Source organism: Mobula hypostoma, chromosome 17, assembly GCF_963921235.1.
Source record: "Mobula hypostoma chromosome 17, sMobHyp1.1, whole genome shotgun sequence".
Classification (NCBI taxonomy): Eukaryota; Metazoa; Chordata; class Chondrichthyes; order Myliobatiformes; family Myliobatidae; genus Mobula; species Mobula hypostoma.
Window position 1 is genome coordinate 42738613 of NC_086113.1, and position 16553 is coordinate 42755165.

A 16553-nucleotide genomic window follows, 5' to 3' on the forward strand; every position below is an offset into this window, starting at 1 on the left:
GGAATTCAGCAAAGATTAACTAGACTGGTTCCAGGAATGGCACATTTACTACATGAGAAATTGAGTAGACATATTTGTCGGGATTTAGATGAATGAAAGAATACTTCATCAAAACACGCAAAATTCAGAACGTGCTTAAGAGGCTAACTGCAAGGTGGATACTTTTCCTGGCTGAAGTTTCAGGGATCAGGAGGCCCAGTTCCAAAATAAGGCTAGGCAATTTCAGACTGTCATAAGGAGAAATAGTGAAACTTTGGAATTCTTTAACATGCAGGCCTGTGGAAATTCTATCATTGTATTCATTCGAAACACATTATCAATAGATTTCCATAGGGTTATGAAGATGGTGAGGTGGAAGATCAACCATGATGTTGATGCGTAGTGGTGCCAGCTCAAAGGTTTAGATGGCCTCGTCTTATTCATATTGCGTGTGTTCTTATACGCCAAATATGCAAAGTGTTTCAAATTGTGAAATTCAGTTTTAATGAAGTCATTGGAACCAAACGTCCAAAGTATACATCTGTGCCAGTACCAAACTGCATATTTAACTTGCTTCATTTCCTTTCATATTTCCTTCTGCCATAGAAGGAAGACCTTTATCCCAACAATTCCAAGTAAGCTCTTATAATAATATTATCAATCCCTTTCCCAATTAATTTCCCTACAACAAGTTCTAGCAACATGCCCCCCCACACACACTGATCTGCTTGCAGTTCTTAAAGGACACAATGGAAGAAGCTTCCTACCTTGGAATAATTTCCAGTAGCTAAAAACATACTAACCCACATGTCTTCAAGATGTAGTGGGAAGAGGGAGAACCTGTAAGAAGTGCACATAGTCAAAGAGAGAATGTGCAGTTTCCATGTTGATGGCACGGTGGTCAGGATTGAATCCTTATCACTAGAGCTGTGAGGTAGTCAGAAGCTATTATAACAGACTTCTACATCACACCAGCACTATTTTCAAAACTCCCAGAAAGACCACAGTCTTTAATGGTGAAGTTTAAAAATTGGACCTCTCAGTTGGGTTTGCCTGTATAATGTTCTGTCTGTCTCAATTTGTACTGTTATATGGATCTGTTGCAAGGTCTTGAAGCTGCTAACAGTTGGTCGTGCACTTACTTGTTGTAGAGAACTCCTGCAGTGATGGGAAAAGGGAGGGAGAGTGTCCCTAATGCTTCGATAGGATCTAGTTATAGCTGGTGGAGAGCAGTGTTCACAGAAGGCATGTTCTTTGTTGGAAGGGGTCCACAGAAACCAACCAGTGTTACAACCACACATTTCTGGCAGGAGATTGCCTGATAGGTGCCTGTAAAGAATAATATGATGCACATGTGGTTTAGCCTTTAGCCCTTTGGGAAAGCCTGCATTGCTTTGAGTTACTGACCAGCAGTGTTTTTTCTCAGAAAAGGTCATCTTATTTATTTAGAGATACACCACAGAACAGGTCCTTCTGGCCCAACTGAGCTGCATTGCTCAGCAACCCACCTATTTAACACTAGCTTAATCACAGGACAATTTACAATGACTAGTTAACCGGTACATATTTGGACTGTGGGAAGAAACAGCTGCACCCAGAGGAAATACACACGGTTATGAGGCGAACATACAAGCTCCTTAAAGACAGCATTTGATTTGAACTCCAAACTCTGCTGCCCCGAGCTGTATAATATTGTGTTAACTGCTATGCTACCGTGGCACCCCTTAAAACTGCCCATAATGTAAGGATACTTAAATAGCGGATTGTCATGTACTGTATAAACCCATTGGCTTTTCAGGCAAAGATAAATGATGTAGCTCTTTCATTTATTCTGTGCATTCTGTGGGCCCTTCTCCTGGTACAACATTAAGTAAATCCTTCAAGTAAATTCCAGTACCCCTGTAAATTGTCACTGGCTGTAAGTGTTATATAGCTTGTGTGAATAATTGATGATTTCCTCTCACTTTAAAATACAGATCCTTCAAATTGTGAAAATGAATTCATTGAATTAAAAGTGTGGACACTGTTTCAGATAAAATGCCCTTTACCATGAAAATAAAACTAATAATTTTTATGTCATTAAACTCAAAAGGTGAGAGCATAAAAATGTTACATCAGTAGATCAGCCAGTTGAGTAACACCTTCAAATTAGGTATGTTTGTAATTTTGGTAAAAACAGAAAATGTTTTAAAAACTCTGCAGATCAGGTCAGATTTCTAGCATCTGCAGTTTTAAAAAAATGTTTTATGTTGATGATTGGAATGGCCAATAACATTAACAGATATGCTCCGAATTCTGCAATATATGCTGCCTGCAATCCTTTCCAGTAACAGCAAATTTATTCCACAATTAAAAATACATAACTGAGCAACTGAAAATAACTGTTTGTCCTTTTTCCATGCACTTCGCCTACACATAGTAGGTGTATCGTTCAATTCATTTAGATAACAACATGATACTGAACTTTTCTACTCCTACGTAATATTAAAACCTGTGTTACCACATCACCATATTGCTTTGTTCAACTTCTCAATGTGCTGAGGATTAAAATGTCAAACATTCTGTTGATTAGTACTCCAAACCCTTAGTTTTACTGTTTTTGACTTTTTAGTAAACATTGATAATATCTCTTAAATGATGAACCTTCAAAAAATATTCTTCACAATCTGGTTTTTGAAAGCAAATATGCTTAATTAAGAGCATTAATTGAATAGGAATTCAATTAAGAGCAAATAATTGAATAGAAGGGCAGGAATTCTGGTAGCTGATTCCATCATACTAATCCTCTCTTCAAATACTGCATGAATCCAGTCCCCATTTACAGCACCATTTTGAACAAAAATATGCAGGGACAGTCTCACCATATTCTTCTCTGCCAAATGAGGTCTGGACCAAGGAATTCCCAAATTTTTATCTTCAGTACTTTATTGAAATTCATTAGTGTTTGCATAATATTGACATACTGGCTCTGAGTTAGAAGATTGTAAATTTAAGCCATTTCATAAAGACTCAAGTACACAATTTGATCTGGTACTGGAAGTTCACTTCACCATGATAACCAGACTAGTTTTTCTTTATCAATAAATCTCAAAAGATAAGGTACATTTAATATTTGCTGTGTTTCCACAATGTTTTGCTTAAAAAGTGCTTCCTCATTTCTACCTAAAACAACTCTAATTTTTATTAATAAAGCAGTAATAATGCATTTGAATGATGTTGCTGCAATAAATGATTCTTGTCACGGTGTATTCAAAAATAATTGCCACCAATTAACTGATAATTATTCTGATCTAAATCAAGTTGGTATAATGACTAGATTGAATAAATCTTAACAGGAGGGATGGTTGTGAAATATTTCTTGATAGAATGCCTATAGTACTGATGGAGAATTAAGATGTCATTGTACTATTACAGAAATTCTATTGGCAAGTATTTATCTGACTGGCAGAGAAATTAAACTACTGGTTGAATATCCTGCGATCTATTGTTTTATCAATACAAGGACCAGCCAGTGATCGCCTTCTGTTGTAATCAAGAATGAGCAATTAAAGCGCCAAAATGTAGTGGCTGCATTTACGGTCAAATTCTAATATTGAAAAGGTAGCCTCTCACTATTTAATTTGTTGTTTGAAAAGGACTTAAATTAATCTAAAGCAAAAAATTCTGGAAATGTTCAGTAGGTCAGTCGGCATCTGCAGAGGGGAAGTTTATAATTGACATTCCTCCAATGGAATTTATTGAGCCCTTGAGGAAAGGCCAGGATGGATGTCAATGATACCGTGTATTTTAAGACAATGTGTTAACACGATTAAAAAAAATTAGCTTGAAGCATAGCAATAGGGAATGGAAGCATGAAAAACCCAACTCAGGAATATGACACAAGGAAATCTCAAAGTTTTGCTGCCTGTTAGGTTAATAAGCTATTTAAATTATTCCTAGCTCAGATGGCTGGTGTATGAATCAGGTGGATATTAATGGACATGTGAGAGAGAAAAGGGTGCAAGGAAATAAGTAGGGGAGTGGAACTGCTCTGAGAGTTGGCATAGAATCAATGAGCCAAGTGGCTTCCTTCTACATCAGAAGGAAATAAGGAACTTATTCTGCATATGCCTCCAGTCCTGGTGAGTGTTTCCAACAGTATGTTTTCATTTCCCAAAAGTCATTGTATTTCTTAATTAAAATTGTATTTCTATGAGTTTCACTCATTCAATTCTTTTGAAGTTCTGTTTTATTCTGTTACACCAGTAGGCGTTGAAGGCATTTATTCCTCAATCATTGAAAGATGTGCTTAAAGCAGAATGAGATTGACAGAAGTTTGATTTTCTAGATCAAGCTTACAACCAGGGAGCACACCTGATTATTTAACTTATTCATACAAGTTTCCATTTTTCATACATTGAAGATCAGAGGTTACTTTTATGTAGCAACATTTATCAGTAAGTATGGAAGCGTATTGCTCTGAGTCACAGTTAGGATTAATATAGGGTTATTATAAAAGCTACACTATTATATGTTGTAACATGAAGATTATTGTAACCCCATAAGATTCCAAAGCAGACGGTTTAACTATTACTATGTTAGACAACTGGAGACTAAATATTTTTGAAATTACTTACTTATTTCTTTTTTTATTGATTTCAATTTTCACTTTTGTTTCTTGTTCACTTAGATCTATGTTCTTCAGAATGCTTGTGAACAGAGATTTTAATTAGTTCTGTTCACCTTCCTTCAAAGGGCAGAATTACTCATAGAATAAGAAACTCAACACATGCTTTTTCCCAGAACTGGGGGTGAGATTTGGGTATTGGGGTGGAAAATTAGAGGTTTAACTCACATATACAAGGGATTCTGCAGATACTGGAGTTCCTTCAGTATTTTTGTGTTTTGTTACTAGAGGTTTAGCTACTGGCTTTTCTAAGAATGTTAAACTAGAACAATTTCCAATGTGACAGTGTAATAGAATAATTATCAAATCGCTTGTTCATCTTTTGTGGCATTGTAATGTCTAATGACTTCTTCAGGTAGGAATGAGCATGTCTGAGTTTGCAATCGTAATTAAATGCCAATGTTTAGGAAATGCAGTTGAGTCTTATTTTAAAATTAGGCTACAAGTTTTTTATATATTGGCAAGAAGGTTGTGTTTGCCGTTGTGACCACTTCTATCAAGAGAAGCCCACTTAAGTGCTTCTAACAGCTATCCATAGTGGGAAAAGTTGGCAGAAGTGTAACCAGACATAAAATTTAATATTAATAAAAGATATACAATCTTAGAGTCAACAATGTGATCATCTGAGGAAGCTGTATTGAATAGTTCTGAATCTGTCTGTAAAATTTACAGTAATGTATACTGAATGGGGACAGCAGCCAGAGAACTGGAAATGAATACCAATGAATTGATCCACTTGACCCGAAACAGGAGTGTGTGGGCCATGGCAGTCAAAGCTCAAACTGGACATGGCACCTGATGATGATGATACTGAAATTGTTTAAAATACAAATGCAATGGGCTCAGTTTCTGGTTTTAAAATACGTTGAACAAGTTCAATAATTGTCCAGTCAGGTACATTGATAACAGTTCATCCAGTATTTTGTGTATGGTGCAAAAAAAAGTACAATACTTGATTTTAGGTGAGTGAAAATAGGAATTATAAGAAAATTGAAAAGTAACTTGTAATTCCAATCTCTTCTACCTTCAGCAGGTTAATAGTGCATTAAATCAAGGTTGCAATAATAGCTTGAATATTGGACTCAGGAGATAAGAAGGGAACATCTAATCTTTGAAAGTGCACTACTTATCGGGAAGAGTGCAGATTCATTATTTCTTTTTCTCTTCTTATAGACACTGTCTGACATGCTAAGTATTTCTTGCATTTTCTGTTTTTATTTCAGATATTTAGTATCTGCAGGTGTTTATATTTTGATAGATTTCATAACCGAGTTACCAATGCAGATATAAACTTCCACATTTGTAGCTTTTGGGACTTCCAAAACTTTTCGATGAGAATTGATAGCTTTCTATTTTCACTTAGTGAAAGGGGAACAAATTTTATTCCTGATGTACATACAACCAAAATATAGAATAGGAGAAAATTTTAAATGAATCTGATTCTTCATTTGTACAAGAAATAAATGTAGGTATCAGTTTAAAAAGTCTCACAGTGCTCCAAAATTATTACAGCTTGAGCCCTCATGATCGACTGCACCTTATCTTCAGATGAATAAAGAAATGAGGCATTAAGCATGCCCTTTGTCTGCCAGTCAGCTGGTTCAGCTCTGCAATTGCTTGGATAATTTCTTGAATCTGCTGTAGATTTGTAAAAGGGGAATAGTTTTAAACTCAGCATAGCTGCATGAGAGGATTACTCTATAACATTGAAATCTTTGTTAAGACTAATACCTGAGCAAAAAAAATTATGTTTTGATCAAGTGTATTGAATAAATTTCATTGAAGAATTTTAGCATGTAAAATAAGGGTGTTATGTTGTGATTGTCTGCAGGAATGAGCCATGAACCAAAGTCATCTGCCCTGAGTATAATCTCAGCAACACAGAGGACCACAGCAACTGTGAATCCCTTATCTGAATCCGCACTGAATGGACCAGTTGTCAGAAATGACAATCAAACAGGTCATGGGACACCAAACATCCGAGGAGGTCATACAGCTAGCTTTGCTGCAGCCCTTCGAAAACTGGCCAAGCAAGCAGAAGAACCAAGAGGTATAGTCAGCAGTAGTAGCAATCTATTAAACTTTACACTCCTTCAAATTCAGAGATTCTTGCATGCATTATAGAGACATCTAGATGAGCTACAATTACTGCATTGCCTAATTATGTGTTGCCCAAGCAGGAAAATTTGTTTTATTATATGACGGAGCAGGCTCGATGGGCCGAATGGCCAGCTTCTGCTCCTTTGTCTTATGGTCTTATGGTCTTAATGTTCTTCAAATGTAACAAGCGAGTAAGTTGCATAGTTGGAATGAAATTAAACAGAATTGTCAACTTCTTTGCAATACTCCAAAAATAGAGATAAAATTGTTAAAGACATTGATTTTTTTGTTGGTGCTAAAGCAACTTAACTGATGCAGGATAGCAACCTGAATTTATATAATGTTTTTAAGGGAAAATACATACTAAGATAGTTTACACTTAGGAATGTAGAGAAGTGCATCTAGAGAAATACATGGGGATGAATCATAAAGTTTAGAACATGAGAGCTAGAGAGAATGCAGAAAAAAGCCGCAATCAGAAAATGTGAAGTATTCAGTAAGAACTATAGAGCTTTAGGAATAAGTAGAGTTGGATTTAGACAAATCCTGGGGTTGGTAAGGGTTGCAACAGAAACTGGACTCCATGCTTTATGTCAGTAAATATAGGTAAGAAATTGGAAGATTTGGAAAGAGGAAAATGGGAGAATTCTGAGATATTTAGTAAAGATGGCAACTGTGGCACTTCAGGAGTTTAATGGGAGAATAGCTGAGATGGAACTGAAACACTTTCAATGATATCAATCAACTGAATTTTGGCAAAGTAATGACCACTGAATGATGTGAAACTGGATTGTAGGATGATCAGAGGAACATGAAGTGAATGAGGATGAATCACCCTACTATGTGTCTGGAAAATGTAAACGGTCTAAATTGGGCTCAGAAAATTAGTGGGGTTATAAAGAAATGGAGGAGAAAAGACAGTTGAGGCAGCCAAGAGGATAACCTGAACTATGGAATTGGATGGACATAAGGTCCTAGCTCAAGAGATGAAATTGGCATTCATGAGAAGGAAGGATTCATGAGAAGAAAATGAGGAATGAATGTTCCTGCAAAGATCACAGTAGTCAGTGTAATTAATATCTGGCTAAGAATTAGAAAGAGGTCTAAATGAAAAAATCTAATAAGATTGGTAATATAGAATGTAGGTCTTTAGTTGCTGTCATTAAAAAATTAGGTTGTAATATGTAATCAAAATGCTGGATTTTCTAGAACATTTGTGGAACATATCTCAGCATTTCCTTGGAAAATTTAACTCCTTTCAAATATTAAATACACTGTGGTAGAACTTGTGACTGGGAATTTCCCATTATTCTGAGGCTGTGCCCTCTGGTCCTAGACTCCCCCACTATAGGAAACATGCTTTCCACATCCACTCTATCTAGGTCTTTGAATATTCAATAGGTTTCATTGAGATCCCCCTCATTCTTTTAAACTCCATTAAGTACAGGCCCAGAGCCATCAAACACTCCTCATTTATTAACCCTTTAATTCCCAGAATCATTCTCCTAAACTTTGTGGGCTGAAGGGCCTGTATTGTGCTGTAGGTTTTCTTCTTCTTTTTAAACCTCCTCTCGACCCTCTCCAATGCCAGCACATCTGTTCTTAGATAAGGAGCTTAAAATTGCTCACAATACTATAAGTACAGTCTGGCCAATGCCTTATAAAGCTTTAGCGTTACATCCTTGCCTTATATTGTGGTCCTCTTGAAAAAAATGTGAGCATTACATCTGCCTTCCTTACCACCAACTCAACCTGCAAGTCTGTCCCAAATTGTTTTTAAACTATATAAATTTAGTTGCACTCCCCATATCTTTCTGTATAATTTTTCTCTTCATGTCATGGATCAATTGAAAATGTTTGGAAATGCTTGTTGATACTTGTCTCTTTCACAGCTGATTTGCATCAACAGTTTATACTGAAAATCCCACTAAATCTATCTTTAAGAAAACCATGACTACTCAGAGAGGATTACTAAAGGGTGAAAGCAATAATGACGACATGATAATCCACAGTGAAAGAATCAGCAGCAAATCAACAGAAATTAGGCAATAACAAGGCAGTATTAGTACCTGATATTAAATATATACAGTGGATTCTGATTAATTGGGCAATTGGTTAATCAGGACAGCCGCTTATTAGCAAAAACGAATTGTGAAAATAGTGGGATTCCCTTTGTTTATTTAGGACACTGTGCTGCTTTAATTGGGGCATGAGACTGTTGCCAAACAGTTTCTAACTAATGTCAGTTGTGTGCCCTTGTATGATCTTTAGACCCTACACAGCACTTAGAGCAAACAGTTTTTCAATCGAGTCAGTTGTGCATATTTGTGTTTAAAAAGCAATGATTTTTGACACTGAAAGTTACAGGAGCCTCAAGACCCATACTGCTAGGTTCAGGAACAGTTATTACCCCTCAACCATCAGGCTGTTGAACCAGAGGGGATAATTTTTCTTGTCCCATCACTGAACTCTTCCAAAACCGAAGGGTTCACTCTCAAGGACTCTTCATCTCATGTTCTTGATATTTATAGCTATTTATTATTATATTTTTACTTATTTCAGCTCAAGCTGGTAAAACCTGAGGTATGAGCATTATCAAGCACACTTATTTCTCAATTGCTTGGAACTCTCAGTTTGTTCTAGTGGTGTTTAGTATTGTGGTTTTCTGAAGATTTACATAGATATTGCTGTGTAGGCCTAATTGTTTAATGCTATTGTATGGTGACTTTGGAATGACACCAGTTGTAGATATTACTACTGGGACAATCTGTACCTTGTTCATGTTCCATAGTCTATCAATTTCTTCTTTTAATTCAGCATATTTCTGGTGTTTTTCATTTATTGATTTCTGTATGTTATGTGTGTTTGGAATAGCTATATCTATTAAGTAAGTTGTCCTTGCTTTTTTTATCCTGCAATATTATATTCAGACAGTTATCATGGATTGTCCTATCTGTCATAATGGGTTATTTGTAATATTATTTTTAAAACTGGATCAGGCTTGTATTTATAGTAAGGTATTGCACCTTTTATGTGTTTGTATTTTAAAGCAATATTTTTGTGAATATTGTTTGCCACTTGATTTTGCCTGTGTCAGTAATCAGATTGACTTAAACTGCTGCAAGATCCTGTCATGTGTTAGATTGTTTCTGGTTTCTCTTGGCATTTTCTGCATTATTGTCTTACTACTACTACTACTATTATTATTATTATTATTATTACTACTACTACTATTATTATTATTATTTTTCCTTTTCATATTTGCACAGTGTGTTGTCTTTTGCACATTGGTTGTCCTGTTGAGAATGGACTTTCATTGATTCTATTGTGTTTCTTGTATTTACTGTGAATGCCCACAAGGAAATGAATCTCAGGTGACGTATATGTACTTTGATAATAAGCAGTAAGACAATGCAGAACTGTTTTGCTCACTGCGGTTTCAAGCATTTGGTCTTGGAAATGCCAGAAATGGCCGGGAGTAAAAATTAAACAATTCCACTACTTCGTTAGGAACTACAAAGAAGTTGAAAGTATCAACAATCACCTTGAATGTTGCCTTTGGACCATACTGAACTCTCACCTGTGGCTCCAGGTAGCTGTTTGCCTGTGTCAACCCTCTATACTGCTTTGACAGGCAGGCTAAATTAGATGAGAGTAGCCAGCGGATCTCATACCCAGTGAGATAGGGACATGCATGTCGTAGCACATGAAATCAGCTGTGGCAGACTGGGCGGATGAGATCTACGGTGATATGCAACAGCCAGGAAGGTAGTACTGCAATTCTACATGGAGAGCGAAAGGCATGACGATGCACGGAACGGGTCATGGTCATCCATTGCAACCAGGGAAGACCCCATTTGTGATGTTTACTTGTACCACGGGGCCTGGACCTTTAAGGTCGAGAGAGTGGAGTTGCCCCAGTGCAACAGCTTTTCCATTTTCAAAATTCTCCTGCACAGGTTTCCTGTCATCATCAGATACAACAGATCATCACCAGTAGTATTGGTAGAGTTCTAATGTTTCTGTATTTCATTCAAATACATAATTTGTTATTCAGTTCGATGGTAGTTTGTCTTTGTAATAATTTTTTTTACCAATTTCAATGAAACTTAGGCTATTGGGGCAGTCACTTAATTGGATCAAGATGTACTGGTCCTGATGTGTCCCAATTAACTGGAATCCACTGTATTGATCATAAACATTTCTTCAGATATTGTGTGTACTGCAATCCTGGAAACCTGAAGTCAATAAAGAAAATGCCAGAAGTAACCAGCTACAGTCGGCCCTCCGTATCCGCAGGGGTTTGGTTCCGGGACACCCCCCCCCCCCACCCCCCGCGGATACCAAATTCCATGAATGCTCAAGTCCCGTATATAAAATGGCGTAGTATTTACATATAACCTACGCACATCCTTCCATATACTTTAAATCATCTCCAGGTTACTTATAATACCTAATACAATGTAAATGCTATGTAAATAGTGGTTACACTGTATTGTTTAGGGAATAGTGACACTTTGGAGGAGGCTCAGTAATACTAATGTCAGGAACCATGCTCAAACAACGAGTGCTGGAGAGAGAACTTACAGGGTTTTATTTTATCATGATCCACGGTTGGTTGAATCCGCAGATGCGGAACCTGCGGATACAGAGGGCCGACTGTCCAGACAGCAGAAGTGAAGGGGAAAATAGTGTTAGCATTTCCAAAGACCTTTCATCAGAATTGGGAAAAGTTAGAAATGAAGCAAGTTTTAAGATGCAGAGAAGGAACCAAGGGATAGAATTTAATAGTATGCAGGAGAGGTTGGATGATAAAGGAGTGAAAGTAAAAGTTAATAAGAGTCTACTTAAGGTGAAAAGCAGAATGATTATTTGAAATTTTCAAAGGAATGTGAAAGGAAGACTGGAAATCAGAAATACATAGGCTGGAAATGTTACTTATTAAAAATTATTAAGATCATTGTGGAATCCGAAATGTTGAAAATGATGTGCAGTCGTTGAACTTTCTGCTATCATTAAGTTAACATTGAAATTTGTTGAAAGAGCATATAGGGCTGGTCCGATTAAGGGTTAGAGTGAGAGAAAGAATTAAAATGACAGTTGACTAGAAACTCACACTCATACAGACTGAATAAGAATGTTCTGGTGTGTGGTCACCCAGTCTCCATTTTGTCTCTCCTCAGTAATTCTGCCAATAATTCTTAATTTCAATTTCAAACCAGGCAATGTTACGTACAAAGGATATCAGAGAAAATGTGCTGAAATTTTCCTCTGATACGGTTGCCTTCCAAGAGGGCACTTGAGAGAAAAAATATGCAGGATTATGTAGAATGAGGCAGGGAATGGGTCTGACAAGTTTTTACTCTATCAGAATATTACAGGCTGAAAATCTTCCCTGGCTGTATAAAAAGTTCTGTTTACAGCTTGCTCATTTAATCCTTCAAATTAATACAACATTATCACTGGGCTAAAGTGATTATCTAATATTGAACCCAGTGAGTATGACTTCTGTCACTTGGCTCCCAGTAGGAGCTGGTCAAGAAATTATGATTCTAGTCAGAGTCAACAACAGTAAGCCTCCCTGTAGTTTAGACTAGTAGCTAGCTACATGGCACCGCTGTCTATGTATTTCTCTGACTGAAATAAGGCTCTGATGTTCATCTGTAGAGACTGGTGGATGCTGATAGTTTTCACACATTTTCATCAGAACAAAAGAAAATTGTATAATTTTCTTTTCCTGTCTTGACCTGAGCTCAGCACCTACCCATGAGGATGATCACAGTGAATATCGGCTATTTCTCTCTGAAAATTTGTATTTTCCGTACCAATTTTGTGACTTAATTTAACAACCATACCAATTTAAACTAGTGAATACAGCCAGAGCTATGCATATTGATGATAAGAACAGGTGGGAAGCAGTTAAGTGCAGATAATCTACATGTAAAGCAAAACTAAGCATTATCTGTGCTCTGTTAGGAAAGAGCTGCTTTTTATCACCATTTCCATCTAATACTCATGATCAAATCTAATAGTGTATACTTTATCAGTTTAAAAATTGCTGCCTGACCTTTAGCTGTTTCTGGAGTTCTTGAGATTTTCATTTGCTGTTCCTCCTTTATGAAGTATTACTTTGGTGAATTGACAGCATTAAGAGACATCTTAATTGATAATGTTTGGTTTGCTGTATGTCACTGTGTGTGGTTGGGTGCATGTGTGAACATTTGTATGCACATGTGTGCACATTTCTGAATGATCTGTGAACACTAGCCTGCTATTCCTCCTTTGCACTATTTATTTAATTTTTTTAATTGTAGCTGCTTGTAATTTTTTATGTCTTGCACTGTATTGCTGCCACAAAACAACAAATTTCACAACATATGTCGGTGATAATAAACCTAACTCTGATTCTGATATGTGAGTGCGTACGTAATTGAGTGTGCATGTGCATATGGGGGTTGAGGTGAAGCCCAGATTACGAGAAAATCTGCAGATGCTGGAAGTCTAAGTAATACGTACAAAATGCTGCAGAAACTCAGCAGGCCATGCAGCATCAATGGAAATGAGTAAACAGTCGACATTTTGGTGTGAGACCCTTCATCAGTTCTGGGAAAAAAAGATATGAGAAGTCAGAATAAAAAGGTTGGGGGGCGGTGGAGAAAGAAGTACAAGGTAGTAAGTGATAGGTGAAACTGGGAGAGGGGAAGGGATGAAGTAAAGAGCTGAGAAGTTGTTTGGTGAAATGGATATAGGGCTGGAGAAGGAGGAATTTGACTGGAGGGGACAGAAGGCCATGGAAGAAAGGGAAAGGGGAGGAGCACTAGAGGGAGGTGATGCGCAGGTAAGGGAGATAACTGAAAGAGACAGACTCGATGGGCTGGATGGCCTATTTCTGCTCTTATATCTTATGGTCTAAATGGGAATGGGGAACTGTGAAAGGTGTTGGGGGGGAGGTGGGGTACAATTACCAGAAGTTCAAGAAATCGATGTTCATGCCATCAGGTTGGAGGCTACCCAGACAGAATATATGGTGTTGCTCCTCCAACCTGAATGTGGCCTCATCGCAGCAGTAGAGGAGGCCGTGGACTGACATGTCGAAATGTGAATGGGAATGCAAAGTAGAATAGAAATGGGTGGCCACCGGGAGATCCTGCTTTTTCTAGTAGATGGAGCGTAGGTGCTTGGTGAAGTGCTCTCCCAATTTATGCTGGGTCTCACTGGTATACAGCAGGCCACACCGGGAGCACCAGATACAGTAAGTGACCCCAACAGACTCACAGGTGAAGAGTCGCCTCAGCTGGAAGGACTGTTTGGGGCCCTGAATGGTAGTGAGGTGTAGTGGCAGATGTATTTTCAAGGATAAGCAGCAGAAAGGAGATCAGTGGAGAGGGACAAATCGACAAGGGAGTCATGTAGGGAGTGAACCCTGTGGAAAGCGGCAAGTAGGGGGAGGGAAAGGTGCTTGGTGACGGGATCCTGCTAGAGATGGCGGAAGTTATGGAGAATTATGTGCTGGATGCGAAGGCTGGTGAGGTGGTGGGTGAGGACAAAAGGAACCCTATCCCTGGTGGAGTGGCAGGTGAATGTGGTGAGGGCAGATGTGCATGAAATGGAAGAGATGCTGGTAAGGGCAGCATTGATGGTGGAGGAAGGAGAGCCCCTTTCTTTGAAGAAGAACATCTCATTAGTACTGAAATAAAAAGCCTCATTCTGAGAGCAGATGCAATGGGACAGAGGAACTGAGAAAAGGGGATGACATTTTTGCAAGTGACAGGGTGGTAAGAGGTAAACTCCAATTAGCTGTGAGAATCAGTGGGTTTATAAAAGATATCAGTAGATAAACTGTATCCAAAGATAGTGATTGAGAGATTGAGAAAGGGGAGAGAGGTGTGAGAAATGAACCAGGTAAATTTGCCTCCAACTTCCACCCTGAGGCCAGGGTGCAAGTTGGAGGCAAAGTTGATGAAGTCGACAAGCTCAGCTTGGGTGCAAGAAGCAGCACCAATGCAGTCGTTGATGTAGCATAGGAAAAGTTGGGGAATGATACTGGCGTAAGCTTGAAACTTAGACCATTCCATGTGGCCAACAAAAAAGCAGGCATAGCTGGGAGCCATGCATGTGCTCATGGCTACACCTTTTGTTTGAAGGAAGTAAGAGGAGCCAATGGAAAACTATTGAGTGTGAGGACCAATTCTGCCAGACGGGAGTGGTGGTAGAGGGGAATTGGTTGGGTCTGATGTCCAAAAAGAAGTGGAGAGCTTTGAGGCCTTCCTGATGCAGGATAGAGGTGTATAGGGACTGGACAATCATAATGAAAATGAGACGACCAAGGCCAGGGAACATGAACTTATTGAAAAGATCAAGAGCATATGAAGTGTCATGGATGTAGGTAGAAAGGAGCTGATCCAGGAGGGATAAAACAGAGTCAACTTATGCAGATATAAGTTTGGTGGGGCAGGAACAAGCAGAAATAATGGGTCTACCTGGACATGCAGTATTTATGGACCTTGGGAAGGAGGTAGAAACAGGAGGTGCAGGGTAAGGGAACAATGAGGTTGGTGGCAGTGGATGGGAGATCCCCAGAGTTAACAAGGTCACTGATGGTGGGGGTGATTGGCCTGGTGCTCCTTAGTGGTACCCTGTTCAATGGGTAAGTAAGAGGAGGTGTCTGACAGTTGTCACCTGGCCTCAACAAGGTAAAGGTCAGTCTGCCAGACTTCTACAGCACCTCTCTTACCTGTGGGTAGGATTAGAGTATGGAAGGGAGAGAGCAGTGTGTAGGATTAGAGTATAGAGAGGAGAGAGCAGTGTGTTCAGAAGGAGTGAGGTTAGAATTGGAGAGTGGAGTAGTAAAGTCAAAATAGTTGATTTCTCATTGGCTGTTAGCAATGAAAAGATCTAAAGCAGGCAGAAGACAAGAGTGTCATTGCTGGCATGGAACTTACTGATGTTTGCGTGCAGGAAGACAGAACTTTCTGCTTTGGATAGGGGAAGGCCAGAAGGAATTATGAAGACATCAGGCATAGCCTGGCATGAATGAAAACTGGGATTAGAGGGGGAAAAGGAGTGGTAATGGCTGAGGAGAGGGGAGTGTTGGGGTGTTCAGGGAACGTTGGGTGAGAGGAAGGTGGAGTCTCCGAGGACCCAAGAATTGGTGGTTGTACCTAAGAGATACGGGATTGCAGTGGTGGTGGGGAAGGGAAGACTAGGTTTCCAGTGAGACCACATTTGGAATATTGTGTACAGTTTTGTTCATCCAGTTATAGAAAAGATGTTGTCAATCTGGAGAAGGTACAGAATAGATTTTTGAGGATGCTGCCTGGATTAGATGGCTTGTGTTATAGGGAGAGGATGGCCAAGCCAGTACTTTATTCTGTAAAAGAGAATGAGAGTACATCTCATTGACGTTTATGAAACACGAGGGTATGGATGGATAAGGTAGATGGTCATAATCTTTTCCCCAGGGATGGGGAGTCCAAAACTAGAAAGTACAAATACAGGATAAGAGAGATTTAAAAGAGACCTGAGAGGTAATTTCTTCACACTGAGGTAGTTTCTTGACACAGAGAGTAGTGAGTACCTGGAATGAGCTGCCAGAGGAAGTGGTCAAGGCAAGTGCAATTGCAATATTTAATTGACATTTAGATAGGTACATGGAGGGAAGAGTTTTGGAGGGTTATGGGCCAAACATGGACAACTGGGAATAGGAGTTAATATGCTGTGTCGGCATAGGCTAGTTGGACTAAAGCAGGGGTCCCCAACCTTTTTTGCACTGTGGACCGGTTTATTATTGACAATATTCTTGCGGAAC

At 38.7% G+C, this 16553-nt stretch overlaps 1 protein-coding gene across 1 annotated transcript in view; it reads left to right on the forward strand.

The window, feature by feature from the left end:
• Positions 1-16553, forward strand: part of LOC134357727 (genetic suppressor element 1-like) — a 277583-nt gene that overhangs the window by 132215 nt on the left and 128815 nt on the right. Inside the window, exon 2 of the mRNA XM_063069351.1 lies at positions 6477-6695. Coding sequence (XP_062925421.1) covers positions 6477-6695 — 219 coding nt within the window. The remainder of the gene's footprint in view (positions 1-6476; positions 6696-16553) is intronic.